At 25.8% G+C, this 18,329-nt stretch overlaps 2 protein-coding genes across 2 annotated transcripts; one reads left to right on the top strand and one right to left on the bottom strand.

Annotated features, from left to right (window-relative positions):
* Positions 1-4,420: 4,420 nt before the first annotated feature.
* LOC145843177 (beta-1,3-galactosyltransferase 5-like) lies at positions 4,421-6,900 on the top strand. Its single transcript, XM_082950638.1, has 6 exons — positions 4,421-4,473; positions 4,863-4,960; positions 5,226-5,357; positions 5,418-5,451; positions 6,138-6,324; positions 6,532-6,900. Exons 1-6 carry the CDS (start codon positions 4,421-4,423, stop codon positions 6,898-6,900), a joined length of 873 nt encoding a protein of 290 aa, XP_082806764.1.
* A 5,027-nt stretch (positions 6,901-11,927) lies between these two features.
* Positions 11,928-18,329, bottom strand: LOC145842507 (mpv17-like protein 2). Its single transcript, XM_082949964.1, has 4 exons — positions 18,303-18,329; positions 16,284-16,453; positions 15,488-15,599; positions 11,928-12,766 (listed from the first exon to the last, which is right to left on the bottom strand). The coding sequence occupies exons 1-4, from the start codon at positions 18,308-18,310 to the stop codon at positions 12,436-12,438; spliced, it is 621 nt and encodes a 206-aa protein (XP_082806090.1). The 5' UTR covers positions 18,311-18,329; the 3' UTR covers positions 11,928-12,435.

Below are 18,329 nucleotides of genomic sequence, written 5' to 3'. Positions count from 1 at the left end.
ATGCCAAAATGATAAGTAAAATCGATTCACGAAACTATCAAAACAAATCTTTATAATAGCAGATTTTAGAAAAGTACTTTAAACGCTAAAGAAGAGACTTTAAAAAAATAGTAAAGCTCGAGGTTTTTCCAAAGTTTTTAAAAAACACTTGACAGTATAAAAGAACTTACTGCCAAAAGATGATGATGACAGTAGTGTATTAAAAATGAAGTTTAAGATGAAGCAAAAAAAAAAAAACCTGAACAGCAAGTTTTGTTTTAAAAAGGTTTTCGTATAAGAATAAATTTCATTAGATAAAAATAAACAAATGGATTTAAAAAAATATTAATTTGAGTAGTATTCTATTAATAGTATTTAACGTAGTATTAAAATGCAATGAAAGTTGTTGTTGGTAGTAATTATGAAAAGTTGCAATAAGCTTTTTATACTTTTCAAAAAGTTTCTGTAAGACTTTAAGAAAAACTTCTACTACAGATACATATTTTAAAATTCCTGCTTTAATTTAAATCAATATATTTATTCATTGTTCGTTATTTTCGTTGTAAAAATATATCTTAATATTGCGTCATTGAAACTTTTGTATTCATACTTTTTTTTGTTTTTTGATGTCATGAAATGCAGTGTTCGTTTTTTGTTCCCGAAACGTTAATTTCTAAATATCTTTTTAAGAGAGTTTATTTATTTATTTAAAGCTTGAGAAAAACAATACAGAATTATATTTTAAACACAATTTTTCTTGGCCAAATAGTTTGTACTCGGCAGAAACACAAGTGTAGTTAGTAATAAATCAATAACTCGTTATTTTCTACGACATTGCTAGGTGTTCGCGAAGTAATGAAAACATTAAATAATTAATGCTGTTATTTTATTAATTCTGTCTCTTGCTTTGCTACGATATTTGTCTATATTGTTTCCAAAGATGCATATTTTCAGCTTTTTTAAACGAATTCTCGTAATATATTGATAAAAAGTGAGCTCATAAATATATTATGGTGTTTATACAAAAGCAAAAGTTTTCAAAGTTTTCAAGTTTAGTCCTTTTAAGCAATTGTACTAAAGCTTGCAAACCACTTTTCAGTTACTGATATTTCATTTAGCTTGTTAAACAGCTAGTAATAACTTGTTTTTCAACTTTGAGCTACGTAAGTTAGTTGAAGTCGGAAAGTTTTATATATTTTTCTCTATCTTCAACTAATGTTTAACGAAGCAAATTTTTAATATGTATCTAATTAACGAACGTAAAAGTTGTTAGCTTAAATCACATAAAAGCGTTTTTTTTGTTGTTTTTGTATAGATAGTGTATTTATTTTTTAGTAAAATGTTCGCAATTTTTTTTGCAGTTATTTTTTGTGCGCAGCTGTAGAATGCTTGAGAATAAACAATTTTAAAGTGATTTATTTCTTAAGTTTGTAGCGAATTTATTTTATTTTTTTTGTAAACAAACAAAGTTATATTAAGCATATAAAAAAAAATGTTCGTTTTAAGCTAGATTAGCTTATGATGGAAGTCTATGTAAAAATTAAATAAAACATCTTACAGTTTTTGAACAAGCTTTGTTATAAAAAAGTTAAATAAACACTTTTTGCATTTTTTTCTAGTTTTTATGTAAAATAGTAAATAATGTTTTTTAATAGTTACATTTTTTATATTTTTATTGCAAAAATATAATATTTATTTTTAGAAAAGTTAGTTGTGAAAGACTATTGTTAATATGTTTAATTATAGGTTAAAAACAAACCTGAGTAAAACTTAAAGTAAAGCTTATGTTAAAGTGTTTGAAATAGAAAAAATAAGTTTGATGTAAGCTATTTTTATTTTATCTGTTTAAACATTTTTGTATTTGATTTAACTAAATGTAATACTTAACTTCGCACGTATCTTATTAAGTAAAGTTAAAACTTATTCAGATTTTATATTTCAGACGGTTAACTTAATTATATACTTTTTATTTTTTGTTTGAAACAAAACCTTAAGTTAAAAGTTATTTTATAAAGTTTACAAAAAAAAAAGTACAAAACTAAAACTAAAGTAGAGAACACAACACAAAGGGTGGTCAAACTAAGTAGATTAGAAAAAAACATCAGACTAGTTGTTTAGAAAGAGTAAAAACTCTGAAAACTTTTTAGTAATAGTAATAGTGTTTTTTTTTTGTAAACCCTAAACATTTATAAACACAAAAGCCATTTAAAGGAAGGCGTTTTTACTTTCTCTTTAAGTCGAGTATTTGAAATGCTACGACAATGTAATTATTAGGCTAAGTAAATAAAACTAAAGGGCTTAAAACTACTGTATATAATGAATTTGCTTTATACATTTTTCTTTTCATGCAAACATTAAAACGGTTTGTTCTTAAACACAACGTACAAATTTGTTTGTTATTGAGTTTGAAAACAAAACACAGACGGAAAGTTTTTCGAAGACTTAGTTTTTGTTTTATAGAAAAGTTTTATATTATCGGGCTGTTGTTGAAAAACGTTACGTAATAAAATACATTAAACTGCTAAATAGTTTTTCACGAAGTAATACAAAATAAAGGATTGTTAGCACATAAAAGAGAAACAAAAACTAAGAAAATCTAGTTTAAAAAAAAAAATTATAGAAAAACTAACAATAATAAACACCAAATATTGAAAATACAAAGTAAGCAATAAAGTTGTTTGTTTTTTCACATACGTTTTACTTCAAGTTTGTCGGTATTGCTTATCAGTTAAAACATTTAAGTTCAAATAACTTTACCTGTAGCTACAAAATTATGCAAAGATGGTTTGTTTTAAATATTGTACACTCAACTGGTAAAAGCTAAACTAGACGAATAAAGCTAAATAAGCTTATTAATACTTCTAAATATGGCTTTATAACCATTTCCTTCAAGGAAGCGTTTAGTGGCAATAAGTTGTTGATTGTATTAATTTAGATTGTATTTTATTTTGTTTAATTTTTTTTATAGCAGTTGAACGTATTTATTTCAAACTTAGATTTTTACGTTTTATAATTTGTTTAGTTTGATATATTTTTTATGGTAAAATATTTTACATGAATAATAAACTTTAGAGTTATTGGACATTTTTTTAAACTGAAACTTTTAAGTAACATAGCAATACTGAACTTTTACAGAAAATAGAAGGAGGGCGTTTCTACTTTCTCTTTAAGTCGAGTGTTTTGAATGCAACGAAAATGTAGCTATTAAGATAAGTAAATAAAACTAAAGGGCTTAAAACTGTTCTATATAATAAATTAGAGTTATGAATTTGCTTTCATACAAATAATGAAAGGATTTGTTCTTAAGAACAACTTAGAAACTTGTTTTGTTATAGACAAAGTGTTTGAAAACAAAATACAGACAGAATGCTTTTTCAAAGATTCAGTTTTCTTTTATAGCGAAAATTTTATGTTATCAGACTGTTGTTTAAAAACATTGCGTAATTAAGTACAATAAATAGCTAAATTGTTTTTAACGAAGTAATACAAAATAAAGGACTGTTAGCACATGAAAGAGAAACAAAAACTAAGAGAGTCTAGTTCTTTGTAGAAAAACTAACAATAATAAACACCAAATAACGAAAATAGAAAGTAAGCAATAACGTTGTTTTTTTATTCGCATACGTTATACTTCAAGTTTGTTGGTATTGCTCATTCATTAAAACATTTAAATTCAAATATTTTTATCTGTAGCTACAAAGTTGTGCAATAATGATTTGTTTTTAATATTGTACTTCCAACTGGTAAAAGCTAAACTAGATGAATAAAGCTTAATAAGCTTATTAATACTTCTAAATATGGATTTATAATTATTTCCTTCAAGGAAGCGTCTAGTGGTATTAAGCTGTTGATTATGTTAATTTATATTGTATTTTGTTTTGTTTAAATTTTTCTATAGTAGCTAAACATATTTATTTTCAAACTTAGATTTTTACGTTTTTAAGTTTGTTTTGTTTGAAATATTTTTTAAGGTAAAAGTATTTACTTAATTAATAAGTTTTTGAGTTGTTGAACTTTTTTTTTAGATTGAATTTTTTAAGTAGCATAGTAATACTGAAAGTTTTATTATTAATAAGGCAGTTAAAAATCAAACAACTAAAATTTTATATCAATAACTTAACTTTGATATAGTTAATGAAGACAAATTTTAATAAACAAAGTGTTTTTTTTTTACCTACTTAGATATCAAAAGTTTATCCGAAAGTTACTAATAAAACATAAGTAGCTGATGCATACTGTTTTAGAGTGATACTATGGAAAAAAATTGTTACGAAATTATACATTTAGTTTATTTACCCAGGTAAATATAAAATAACTACACTATAGATACAAAATGTTAAAAATAACAAATAAAGCACTTTACAATCTAATAAAACCAATTGCTGTAATTGGAGTTCTTGTCTTTTTATGCAATGTTGTAGTAATTAACAAAATTAATAAAATGAAAGTAAATTCTTTACTTTTAGAAAGGAACACAAACAATAAATCCCAATTGTAAGTTGTTTTATGATTGTATAAACTTTGTATAAAACCAAGCTTAGTGCTTGAAAGCTTTAAACTAAAACTTAAATATATTAAGTGTAACACGAATATTCTGAAAACATAATAAAGTAAACAAAGCTAGCTAAAATACTTTTAACTATACTTTTTTTTAGTTTTAAAAATTAACAATCTATATATAAATTAATAGTTACATTAAAAATTTTAGTTTTTTACTTTGATCATAGATACAATTTTGATAAAATATTAACCCCTAATGCTAAGAAACTTTAAACTAAAACTAAAGGATGTTGGAATAGAATCAACAGAAACATTTTTTATACATTTTAAGGAATTTAAAATTAGCAAAAAAAGTTAATAAGTTTACTATTGTTTTGTTTTAGGCAAACCTACAGTTCTCATCGGTACAAGGTCAGTTATTTGTTGGAGCCAAAAATATCTTTTGACAGAAAATGCGACAAAGAGTGCGGTATAAAAAGAGGTGATAACTTAGCAAAATAAACAGTTTAAAGAATTTAAATTTATTTTTAATTTTAGCTTGTTTTCAACTAAGTTTAGTCATAGTATAATTGTAGTATCTAAAGAGGTATCACGTCTTAGAAATGAAACTTTAATCAAAGTTTAGATAAAATTAAAAACTAACTTTTCAACTAGGATAAATCTAAACAATTTCATTAATAGAACAAACAAGCTAACTCTTAGAATGTATTTAAATGAATAAATTTTAAAATTGATCATAAAAACAGGACAAAGCTACGCTATGGTTACTTTTATCAAGTCCAAAGCAACAAACACAAAAATCAGAAACTTTCTAAGAAGAACTTGGACTTCTGTTAAATACACCAGAAACGGAATACTTTTGTATGTGTTTGTAGTTGGTCGGCCTACATCAGAAGAAACTTTCAATTTGGTTGAAGAAGAATCAAAACGATAAGAAGATATTTTAATGTTTAATGGACCAGATGATTACAAGTAACAATTTTTGTTGCTACAATTGTTTTAATAATGATAAACAAAAGTTACAAGGTTTAAATTAATATAATGCTCTAAAAACGTCGACGAACAGCTAAGATCTTTTCTTTTTTGATCGATTAAAGTACTTTTTGAAGTTGTTTTGACTAATATAAAGAAATTTATTGGAATTAAAAAAAAAACGTTTGTTCATGTTTTTATTTTAAACTAGAATAACACTTAAATGTTTAAAAGAATTTATTCAAAAGGCTTATCGTTTAAAGTACAAAACTTTAAGACCAAGTTTTCTTTCAACAGTTTCAAAATAAATATTTCAGGTAACAAAAAATATAAAAAACCAACGATAAGTTGAAAGTATTAAAAGATTACGTTTTAATTACCTCATAACTTTATGAAAATTATTTAAGACATAAAACAAAGTTTGAATATTAGAAGAATATACTTTTTAACAAAGTTTAATATAGAATAAACGTTAACGTATTTACTTATTTTGAAGGTTATTCTTAAAAGTTTTTAGTGTGTAAGTGTCTTTATTGAAACGTACTACTTTTTCATATGTAATATAAAAAAAAACTATCAAAAAATATTATACTTATATACGTATTTTTTATAAAAAAAAGTGTTGTTCTTCGACGAAACAAAGTGCTGTCCTTTTTCGTTACTACTTTTTACAAAACACAAAACAGAAACATCGCTCGGAAGACATTATCGGCTATGCAGTGGGCATCTGAAAATTTACCTTCTTCTTATTTGTATTCATCAGCTGATGACGACATGATGATTGACGTGGCCACTCTTGATGACGTCATAATGAAAACGACAAACACGACGTCCCGTCTCCTTTACTTTCCTTTTGTGTGTATATTCGGCATGGTCAGTGTAATTTTTTTATTAATTTACACCTTATTTAAACAACTTCAACATTTGATTACTACTTTTTTCAGTTCAAATCAAAAAAAACTATCTAAGAATAAGTTTTATTTAAAAGTTGAAGAAAATTTAAATTACATTTTATTTGCTGCTAATTTTTCCTCATATGCGATCTTAGCGGTAGAAACAAACAAGCAACAACTTTTTCAGACGAGCAAATACGTGTTCAGAGATCGGAAATCAAAGTATTATGTTCCTTACTACGAGTACCCGGGCAGGTACTGGCCGAGAGGCTGCAAAGGGGGCTTCTACACGACGAGAGTGGACACAATCACAAAGGTTTGGACGCAAGCGAACGAAGAACGAATTATCAGAATGGACGATGTTTGGGTCACTGGGGTGTTGAGGAAGAACAGCGGGATTCCAGATTCCTGCGTGGTTGAACCTCACTTCAAAGCGTACCTGCACACGTGGGGGTATTCGGGGAAAGGCGACTTGAGCGCTGAAGATTTTATGAAGCATGAGTGGGTGAAGTTGGGAGAAAAAATAAGCAAAAGACCGCATTGTTTATGCAGTTGAGCTCGTTTGTAAATCGTGTTTTTTTTTTTGAATACCAAACAATCATTTAAAGCAAGCAGTATTATTATACAAATATGCAAGTACTTGGAGATTTGAATTTTTTTATGTGTAACGCTTTTAGCTGTTTCTAAAATAGCCTTAAATTACTTGTCATGCTAATTTTATTTTAAGATAATTTGTATAAGGGTACTAAATAATTTCATTTTTAAATTTTTAACTAGAATCATTTAAAAAATAAGATTTTATTTGCTTGTTAAGTTTTGTTTGACTGATAAAAAGTTATTCAACTACATAACTACTGACTATTTTTAATTATAATAACAACTATTAAAAGATTTAAAGAATGTTTGTTGAATAGTTTTTAACAATATAAACATCTTTTTAAAGATATTATTGTTTACATCCTTACTCTTTTAGTTCAATTAGCTTACGTACTTATTATATCAACTATAAACACTGTTGACAAGTTTTTCGAATGTTTTTTATTTATTATTTATTTACAATTTTTTAGGTACAAAAACATGCACAGCAATTTTTTTTCATAAGTGTTAATTTTTAAAAAATTACGCTTAGTCTAAATTTAGTCAAGAATGTAAAGCTACACGTGTTTATGTCCTGGACAAGACTTTAAAAGGTATCCGTGGTGTGCGACTCGATAACCGAAATGTTCTTTGTACACCAGGTCCTAGGACCAAATAATCAAAGCGCTTTTAGTCGTTCAATAAGCTATTTTTTTATAGTTTTATGAATATGCTTTTGTACTTTTTTTCATAAAAACCAAGATTGAAAAGTAATGAATGTTAAATTACGTTTTTTCTTCTTGATAGTACCACAGAATTTTTCAACCTGATTTTTGCATAGTACCAACACATTATTTTAGCTTTTAGCTCTGGTCTTGGACAATAAGTAAAAAGTTATCCGTGGTGTGCGACTCGGTAACCGATTGGTTCTTTGTGCACCAGGTCCTAGGACCAAATATTTTGAGTGTATTTTTTTTCGTTAAATAAAGTAAGTATAACTTTAATAAGATAGAACTTTTGTCAAAAATTGTAGTACATAAGTTTGTTAATGTATATTGTCTAACAACAAACTCTCATGTTAAGTTATATTTTTTTTAAGAAGGCTTAAGCTAGACTTTAATAATACAGTATTAATATAATATAAGATGCTAATAAATAAGAATATTATTTAAACCTTTAAGTTTTTATTTGTTAACTAAAAACATAACTTCAAAACTATTAGGTTTTAGATTATGCCTAAAGTTACTTTATATAGTATACTTAAAAACCTTGATTTCTAAATTAAGACACATTAAATAAAGTTTTTACAATGTTTAATGAATATCTCATTGCGATTGAAATCACCGAAGAGAAAAAATTATGTAAGAAACTTAAGCCTTGCATTTAATTTATAATGTAAAACTACTTTAGCTCTTTGTTAATAACCATAAATTAACCTTAATCAATGTGCTTTTAATTTTAATTGTTAATAAGTATAAGTTTACACAACTATAAGAAGTTTAAAAAAAGTTTTACTGAGAAGAAAGAAAAATAAAAAAAAAGTTTTTGCGTTGTTTGTGAATGGTTTTTGTTAAAGCTTAATCAATTAAGTTGCGAATATTGACTTAAAAACACTAAAAAAATTCCTTATATTTATTTTTTAAAGTCTTGCTATTCGTAAAAACTGTTAAAAGACTGCACCTTGATATCTATCTTTTTTACTTAAACTTTTCACTTAAATTTTATAAACAATAGCTCTTTTCTAAGAATAGCCGTAGTTTTAAAAGATAAGTATAATCAGATTAGTAACTTTGTTAAAAAAAGATTCTTTATTTAAGTTGCTTTAGAAGCAAAATTTTTGTAATACTTAAACTAAGTTAGCAATAACTATAGCATTAAAAAGACTTAAATTTAAATGTTTAAAAATTAAGCATTTAGCAAACGTAATATCTAATTACCAAAGAACAATGTGTTTATTAAACATCATATTTGAAAATATAACTTTAAGTTGCTTTTATATTTAACAATTTACAATTTTATTAGACAAAATAAACTTGTTTTAGCGTATAAATACGAGTTTGTTGTATGTTTTATTTAGTTTGAAGAACGTCAAAAAGCTAACTGGATTTTAAAAATATATTTTTGTTTTGAAGAAATTTAAAACATGTTTAAACATTTGCTAAACTCTAGACCAGGTTTCTGGTTGTGAGCAATTTAACTCTCTTGGAGCGATTTTGACTACCATAGGGCAATAACTACTTAAAATGACTAAAAAGTAAATTATTATTAGTAATGAAACGATATTTGTAATTAATTGATTTTCTTGTAAGTGGTTTTAAACTATGATTTGTTGATTTATTTGGTATTTTACTTTTTCTAATTAAAACTTAATAGTTAAAAATATTTTAGTTTTATAACAGTCAAATTTAACATTATGTATTACACCTGTTACTGATTATTCATCTACAATACATATAGCTACTTTAGCTTCTATTCTTTCCCTACGGTACATATTTTTTACAGAGCTCCGTTGAAGTGTGTTAACCCGTTAACACACAGAAACATGTGTTAAGGTGATAAGGAAGGAATATTAGTTTAATTTTTTGTTATTAAAACAAAATCATCACTGTTTTGAATGTTTTTCTTTTTTGTATTTGTATCAACCACTGGGAATTATTCTTGCACATTCAACTTAGATAGCTTGTTCGACTTTAATCAAAATTTAATATTTTTTTAGTTTTACTTTTAACTGAACTACTTTGAAAGACGTTGCATATACTGAACTTAAAAGCTAAAGAGTTTTGCAGATCTTTTTTACAATGCTTAGCTTTTTGATAAACAAAGTCTGATATAAAATAAATGTATATAATTTAGATGCATTTAATTTTTTAAACTTTTGTGACACTAAAAGTTCTAAAGAGTATTTATATGTAAAAATTATCTCTCAGGAATGCAAAATTAGGTATAAATGAATACAAAACATAAGAAAACAGGGTCTTTTTAGAATAAAAAACTGAAGGAAAAGCGCGTTTTTGGTAAAAATTATATATTACTGCAGATTGCAGAAACATGCCAAGCTACGTGCCTGGTACACAGGAACATACATATATTAAGAGTATAAAACTATCCGTTAAGAAAAAAATTTGTTAATAGAGTAAACTTAATTTTCATACCATACGAAAAACGTACTACACATATTTTTTATTAACATTTTATAAAGAGTTGATAATCGTTTATAAATTGCTTATGATCAGGTAAATAATAGTTAATAATACTAAAGTTATTTTTAAGAAAAGTTTATCAACTTGCTTGTAAACACGTGCTTTTCTCAAATACAAAATATATAAAGCTCAAAATAAATACTTGGAATTTAGACTTAACTGTAAAATTTTTTTAGGAATTCTAATTTACAAATTTTTTGAGTAAAAGTAAAAAATATAAAAACTTGATAAAATAGAAAATTTTTTAGGAAAATAACTACATACATTGCTTAAACTCCTTTAATTTTAGCCTAGGAAAGAAAGTCTTAAAAGCATCATGTGCAGCGATTGGCATCAGTCTAAGAAGAACGGGCCAGACAAAAAAAATATATATTGATAGTATTTAATTTTTTTCTAATGAATAAAATAAAGCGTGTAATAAAGTAAAAATAAAATAGACAACAAAACATGCAAGCAAAAAAAGATTAATAATTTTCCGTATAAACCACCTCAAGCTTGTTTCTAGTTGCTTCTTAACTTAAAAGCATGTCGCGGGCTGAAGTTCACTAACCATTTAGGTTAAACGTAAGCTTTATGTCCGTGAGTTTACTGATTTTGCACTTAAAATAGAACGTAGAAAATTACTATCCTTTATTTCAGTAGATGTGTTATTAAGTTGATACAGCGAAACGGCATAAGTTTGAAGTTCACTATACTTTCCATCTAACCTGTTGCGTCTTAGTCTCTTATTATTAAACACCTTCGATAAGTAAAACTTAAACATAGAGTAAATATTAGAAAAAATAACTTGCAATTTCGCATATGAATAAACTCTGTCTTTTAAATCATACTTGTTTATAAAAAATATAAACTTTAATTTTATTGTATTTCGTGATAAATTCAAGTATAATTCTTAATGTTTTTTTTTTCAATTCTTAGCAAAGTCTATTTTTACCTAAAAACAAAAATTTTCTTAGTGTAAAGAACTGTAAAAATTTAATATAAAAAGATTTTAATTAGCCGAAGTTTTTCACAAAAATCTAAATTCACCACACTTAATTAAAAATCATTGCATTAACATTAAGCATATAATATACATTCTAAACAGTTGTAGCAACTAAAAAAATATTAAATAAATTTAAGTAAATTAGCACATACAGGGTTACCACTCGTTTATTCCAAATTTTTTCCAGGTTTTCCAAATTTTTTTCCAGGTTTTTAAAAGTAAACATTTTTGGGTCTATTTTTAGTTTTAAGTTAATTTATATAAAAGAAATTGTGTTAAATAGTACAAAAACATTTAAAAGATGCTGTAAAGTTACTTTAAATGTGTTTAGAAAAAAAAATTGATGATGACAAAAAATCTTATTTATATGATAGATTTTTTGTGTCAAATTGAAATTTTAATACTGAAAATGTTAAAATTATTAAAAATTCCAGGTTTTTCCAGGTATTTTTCAAAATTTCTCAAATTCCAGGTTTTTCCAGGTTATTTTTGCACAAATTGTCGAATTCCAGGTTTTTCAAGGTTTTTCCAGGTAAAATGGCAACCCTGCATATATTATATCATGCTATATTTAATTTATAAATTAGTTTCTATCTTTTATAGATATTCTTATCGATATACTTTTGATGTAAGACTAAAAAGACTTATTTAAACTTTATTCAACATGAAATTACTAAATATTGTGTATTTCAAGAAATAGTACGAATATAATTCGATTACTGCATTCAAAATTTTTACAATACGTATGCATTATTAAATAAGTTATAATTCTAACACTATAAAAGTTTTAAAAAACGCTAAAATTGTTGAAAAACAGTGAGTCAACATTTAGTTTTGGACAATTCAACAATTAAATCAAACTTTTAGCATTAACTAAATACAATACTTCACTCCTAGGATGTTTGAAAATAAATATAAAAAAGGCAGCCACAAACAACAGCAAAATAAAATAAAGCCTGCATAACTGAAAAATATCAAATTATATTTATTTAAAGCGTTACTTGTAATTTTTACCGTACTAAAGCTTTTTTTATATAGTACAACTTTGATAAGCAGTAATCAAGCTTTAACTATTATCCAATACATCAAACAAAAAGTATTTTTTGAACTATCTTAAAATTAAACAAATACATGTAGTAGTAAAACGCTACCTTTTATTTTTACAAAAAGTTTAGAATCTATTTTTTCAACCTTTTTTATAACACTGAACAAGCTACTGTTATACTTCAAAAAGCGTTCAAAACACAACGGCCGCGCTCTTACAATAACAAAAATGCATAAAAAAAATTAAATACTAGTCTGAATATCCTATTTAAACTTCAAAATTGTTCTACTTCCTCCCGCAAACTTCCTTCACTTCCTCCTTCACCCGCTGCAAATTGTAATCGTTATTCAGCACGTGGCTCATCAATATTCCCAGCAAGAACTCGTTTATCTTCACGCCGATGACGCGGTAGTGGGGAGGGAGCAGCTTGAAGTTGACGGCTTGCAGGGGCAGCCACAGCAGCCAGTCTATCATGAACATGATGGGAATCTTCTGCTTGAGCTCGTGCGCTACTTGCTCCCCGCTCCCGCCCTTGTACGCCACAAGTGTTGATGTGAACACGGAGAAGTAGAGGGGGGAGATGGACACGTCCGTGACGCACTTCTTAGCGATGGCCCTGAAAATTATTTTATGAACTAATCATGTTTTGTTCGTGTTGCAGTGAAATTAAAAATATTAAATATGATCTTAGGTATTTAGAGGGTGGTGGTCATGTCAAATACTTTCTTTTATTTAAGTTTTAGGATAGTTGTGTTTCAGTTTGTCTAGCAAAAATAAATATTTTAAATTAAACTATGTATTTCTTGGTGATGGCTCTGGAACAAAATTATTTGATAAATACTGGACTAATTATGCTCTATTCGTGTTGTAGTAGAATTAAAAATATTAAATTTAATCTTAGGTATTTTGAAGGTAGTTGTAATGAAAGTTAAGTTTCATGGTAGTTGTACTTATGTTTGTCTGTCAAACTTAGAATTGGGGAATAAAAAAAACCTTGGATACTTTGTTTATGGTGGTTCAGGTAAATATGCATTTCGATTTAAATACGCAATTAATTTAAATACGCAAGTAGCATTAAATGGAAAAACAAAATTATCAACAATCTATTAATAAACATACCTTTAGTTTTAATTTCTGAATCTCTATTTTTTGTATTTATTTGAATTTATTCATACGTCATAATTTACAGTTGTTTTTTTAGCTATTCATTTAACAATTTTTTTTCCAAATTTCATTTAAAATTTATCACTTGACAAAGAAACTCGTATTATTTTGAAAAACTTTGTTTAATAAAATAAAAAAAACAAAATGAATAATCTATTGATATTAAGTTGCAAATGGTATATAAATAAAAAATATATTTTTGGGTTAATTATGCTTTAGTTTGTTTAGCAAAATCAAATGTTTTAAATAAAAATAGAAGTAAAATAAAATAAAGTTATTTGTTTAAATATTTTGCGTAAAATATAACAAGGCCCTTTAAATAAGACTAAGTTTTCTTTATGATGACGATTTATTAGGGTTATTGTGGAAGGAACATCATTTTTTAATTATATTTTTAACTTAAACTATTAGTGATGGTTTTAAGCAAGCTTAAATGTGCTTGAGTCATTAAGTGTGTGATAATTTATAGTTTTGGGTTAAATAACTTCACAGCAAACTTAAAAAAATTCAAATAAAACTATGGATTTGTGTATTAAAGTTATAATGCATAAAACATTTTTTCACAACAACGTGAGCATTTATGGTGATGTTTATTAAAAATTGTTAGCTTTGTTTTAATTACCTATTGAAATATATCATTTTAAACTGCACCAAAAAAACCTCATTTTAATTTTTTAAGCATATAAGTTTTGATAGGTACAAATAAAAATTAAAAACTATAATAATTACTTTTACAAACTTTACATTACCTTATTGACTACACCAGTGGTCGGCACGCTACTTCGAATTCATGAACCCTAAATCACAAAATTAAAATTATGTGCACCCCAATTTGCATTCTTTAGCGCCGATAGTGTTTAAGATTATGTAAACGCTTTTAATCGTTTTTTACTAATAATTCGGTAACACCCAGTTAATTTTTACATGCTAACTTTAAATTTACCAATTTACCCTATCAATTTCAATAAACTGTAATTATCAATTATCTAATTTTTACAATAACATTATACTTGTATAACCCTGGTCTAAAATACTAACTAGACTAATTTTATACATTGTCACTACCCCAGTTAACAATGTCTTGATACTTTTTATTGAATGGTAATTTTAATTATTTAGTTAAGTTAACTTAATAATTTTTTATTAAGCGATAAGTTTGACACTATTACATGTTAACCACTTTTTGAGTCAGAAAATAAGCCTGAGTGATTTATAACACAAGCTAGCCTCAAAGAGTTGTAAATATAAGCAAAAAACTAATTTAAATTAAAATGAAATTAGACATTATAGATCTTGAATTTATTTTTTAAACTAATAATTAATTACAAATTAAAAAATTTCAAGTAAAGCAACAGTTAAAGATTTTTAAAAAATACCAAAATAAACACAAGATTTTCAATAAATTTATAACTAGTCTTAGTCAAGCTGAGTTTTTGTAAATATATTAAAACTAGCCTCAGTTGGTCTAGGTTTTTCATGATTTAAAACTAGACTTAATTATTCTTAGAGAGCTAAGTATGGGACAGCCCTGATATTATTGACCCTTCCTATACTTTAATTTAATCATAAGTAAAACATAATTTAATTTTTTGGCCTAACTAATTTTTTGTCAAATATCAGTTGATTAAGCTGATTAATATAGTGATTTTTAATGTAGCAAAACGCTTTTAAACAATAAAGTTAATAAAATTAAACATTAATAGAATACTAACCGTTTTTTTTTAAGAATCTATAAGATTTGCTCACTTCGGTTTTTCTTTGGGCGGCCAAGGGTGGAAGAATTTTTACATATTGTTACAGAATAAAACTAGGAGAGTACAAAAATGGTCGTTTTATTAACAACAAAATGGTCAATTAGATATCAAGGTTGAATATGTCTTAAGTGTAGAAAAATTAAAAAAAAACTTTAATTTAGTTTCTGTGCGAAAAAAAAAATCATGTACCCCAAAATAAGTTTTATGCACCCCAAAAACTTCGTGCATCCTAAAAGAAATTTCATGTACACTATTGCGCACCAGTGTACACCGTGCCGACCACTGGACTCACAACTGTAGGAACCCTTAGCAAAAATCTAAATATTAACATTTGTCATACTTCCAAAGTGTATAAAAATAAATGAATACTTTTTTAAACACCGCTTTATACATATCTTAACAAATAAATAAAAACCCACTTGGCTGATTTTCCTGGAAACTTTCTGTCCAGGAATCTGTACCAATAATGAATGAATGGTCCGCAAATCACGGTGGCCAGAATCATTCCTTTGGTCCTGGTGTGGTCAAGACCTTTTCAAAACATATACTTCAATAACCAAGTTATATAACGTTGGAAAGCAAAATAATTTTTAGCTACTCAACTTAAATTTATATTTTTGTTGTTGTATATATTATTAAAACGTAGAGTATTAAAAATATTTTAGAGACATAGAAAAAATTGCTCTGTATACTACACTAAAGTTAGACCATTTTAAGGTGCATATCAAATTTTGAATTAAATGTATGAGAGCTGTTTAATATTAGTATTTCGATACTAAAATTCATTATATATTGATAAAATAATACTTTCTTTTTTTGTATATCTTTAAAATTTTACCAATTTTCTGACACTAATTAAAATTTTGTGCAGTAATTATACATCAACATAGATAAAAATAATAAAATTCTTTTAAAGTCCTATACACTTCAAAGAAAAATTATAACAACATAAAAACTTCTATTATTTAAATAAATATTATCACATTCTAAATACTAAATATTTGTTTAAATGTTTTTAAAAATGTTTTAAAAATTTTTACTAATTTTAAATTCAAAAAATTGAGCAGAATTATAAAACTTTAAAAATTAATTTTATTTCAGCTAAAAAAGTAGTTTTATATTTAAGGTTTTAGGTACTAAAACCAAGTCTAATTTATTTCCTTTTCTCCAGCATACAGTTTTAATTCAAACTGCCTTACAATCAACCAAAACCACCTTGTTCATCTTGGTCCTTCAACTTGGAATGCTTGGCTTCGAATACCTGGCACGAAACGTCCTCCAGCAGGGTCATCCCCGCCGAAGTGACCGTGTTGGTGACCACTGCGTACTTGGAAGTGTACATGGCCCGGAAGTTGCCCCTGAATGCGGCCAGCATGACCCTGAACCTGCAACACAAAATTCGGACTTGTACAATTATTCAAAATTCAAAGTTAATTGTATTTTAATAGAGATCCTGGCGAAGCAAACTCACTGAAATATGTGATAGCAAATTTTTTTAGTCCTCTTTCTTTATTAAACTAACATATATTTCTGTGTGAGTCAGACTTATTATAAATAAATGTGTAGATATATATATATCAGTTGTAATCTAAATAAACTCATAGGAATGTTTATTTGTTTTCATTGGGTATTAGATTGTTGATGAAATACATGTTAGATTAGGAAAAATAAAAGTCTGGTTAATTCTGCTAACTTTGTGATACTTGTAAAACAGCATGTGTTGGTTCAGTGCTACTTTATATGCATAATAAAAAAAGTTCACTTTATAAATGACATCAGTTGAATTTGTTTTTGTGTGTAGCTTAAGAAAATGTACAAGTTGCATAGAAACTAATGTAAAAGCAGCTTATATGACTCTGCAATTATTGTTGGTTTTATTTTATGATATTGTTAGTAAGTGGCGATTTTATGGTTTGTTAATGTGTCAGCTTCTTAAAAGTGTGAGAACGAAATTTCTATTTTATAAAAATTAAAATAAAAGCAAAAAAATAATATTACAAGTACAAGGTTTTATTGATAAATACACAACAAAAACACGAAGCATTTATATTTTTTATTTCAATTAAAACATATGATATTTTTAAAACAACTTTACTTTAAACTTCTTTTAATTACAACCAGCTACCATTTGTCTTAAACTAATGTTATCAAGAAAAAGTATAAATTTATCTTCCTTTAATAAAGTATCAAACAAGCTTTAATAACTCTAAAATGTTAATAAACCAAATTTTAGTTAGTTTAAGGAAACGACAACCCTGATAAAAATTTTAAAACTAATATTTGGTAAGAAAAGTATTTAATATTATACTAGTAATAATTTATTCTTGCTTTTAAGGTATAAATGGGATAAAGTTTTTATTGATAAGGTTATAACTTACTTAAAATTTGATTTTTATTGATTTTAAAAAGTTAATACAATGTTTTATATAACAACGAGTAAAATTTTGACTCTACTAACAATGTTTCTATTCCATTTATTTTGCAGCTTTTTGGATTTCTTACAGTATAGTGATCAACAAATTTTACCTAAAACTAGTATTCAAAAAGCGTGCTTTTCTAGACTTTGCCATAAATATTTATTTTTTCAATCTTCATTTATAATTCTAAACCACATTGTTAAATAAATAATGCAAAGAGTTTTCCTTAGAATAGAAACTTGAGCTAACTATTTAAAAAAAATATTTTTTTTACTTTTTTTTTGGCAGACTGACAAGAAAAAAAAAACTCGTTAACACTTGTGTTAGAAATTTTTATCTAAATTGATTTTTATAAAAAATAACAATTTGTTCTTTTTCTTTGCAGACTAACTAATCTATAAGTCGTACTTAAAACTGCTATACAAGTTTTTATGTGTTTTTGCACTAAAAGTGCCCCAACCAACTTTCGACCATTACTTTTTACTAGTTTTATACTTGAAGCAAAATATCAAAATTTATTGATGGTTGTAGAGTTATGTACCTTATTGTATCGTGTTCAGTTATCTATTATTATCTTTACAGATTGTTCATTATTAAAACATATAAAAATAACTAAATTAAACAGTTAGCTGTTCTTAAATGATAATTATAATTAATATATTTAATTCTATTTTAATCAAATTTTAGTTTTATTGATACTACAAAATTAGTTATATTTTATATTTAATACTTGCTTCTTTAAAATTCCTATACCAAGAAAATAAAATGAATTAATTATAACATCAAATTTATAATAAGTTTTTAACATGAAACTTACTTCGACATATTTTTTGTTACTATGGTT

The sequence above is a fragment of the Thalia democratica genome, chromosome 8, assembly GCF_965202585.1.
Source record: "Thalia democratica chromosome 8, ktThaDemo2.hap1.1, whole genome shotgun sequence".
NCBI lineage: Eukaryota > Metazoa > Chordata > Thaliacea > Salpida > Salpidae > Thalia > Thalia democratica.
The sequence above is the reverse complement of the archived record's forward strand: the minus strand, read 5'-3'. Positions and strand labels throughout refer to the sequence as shown.

Coding starts and splice junctions, on each gene's coding strand:
- LOC145843177 (XM_082950638.1), top strand. CDS start 4,421: ATGAAAGTAAATTCTTTACTTTTAGAAAGGAACACAAACAATAAATCC. Junction 4,961..5,225: donor AGAGTGCGGTATAAAAAGAG/GTGATAACTTAG, acceptor TCATAAAAACAG/GACAAAGCTACGCTATGGTT. Junction 5,452..6,137: donor AATGGACCAGATGATTACAA/GTAACAATTTTT, acceptor AACACAAAACAG/AAACATCGCTCGGAAGACAT.
- LOC145842507 (XM_082949964.1), bottom strand. Junction 15,600..16,283: donor GAAGGACCAAGATGAACAAG/GTGGTTTTGGTT, acceptor TGTTTTGAAAAG/GTCTTGACCACACCAGGACC. Junction 12,767..15,487: donor TTTCCAGGAAAATCAGCCAA/GTGGGTTTTTAT, acceptor AATAATTTTCAG/GGCCATCGCTAAGAAGTGCG.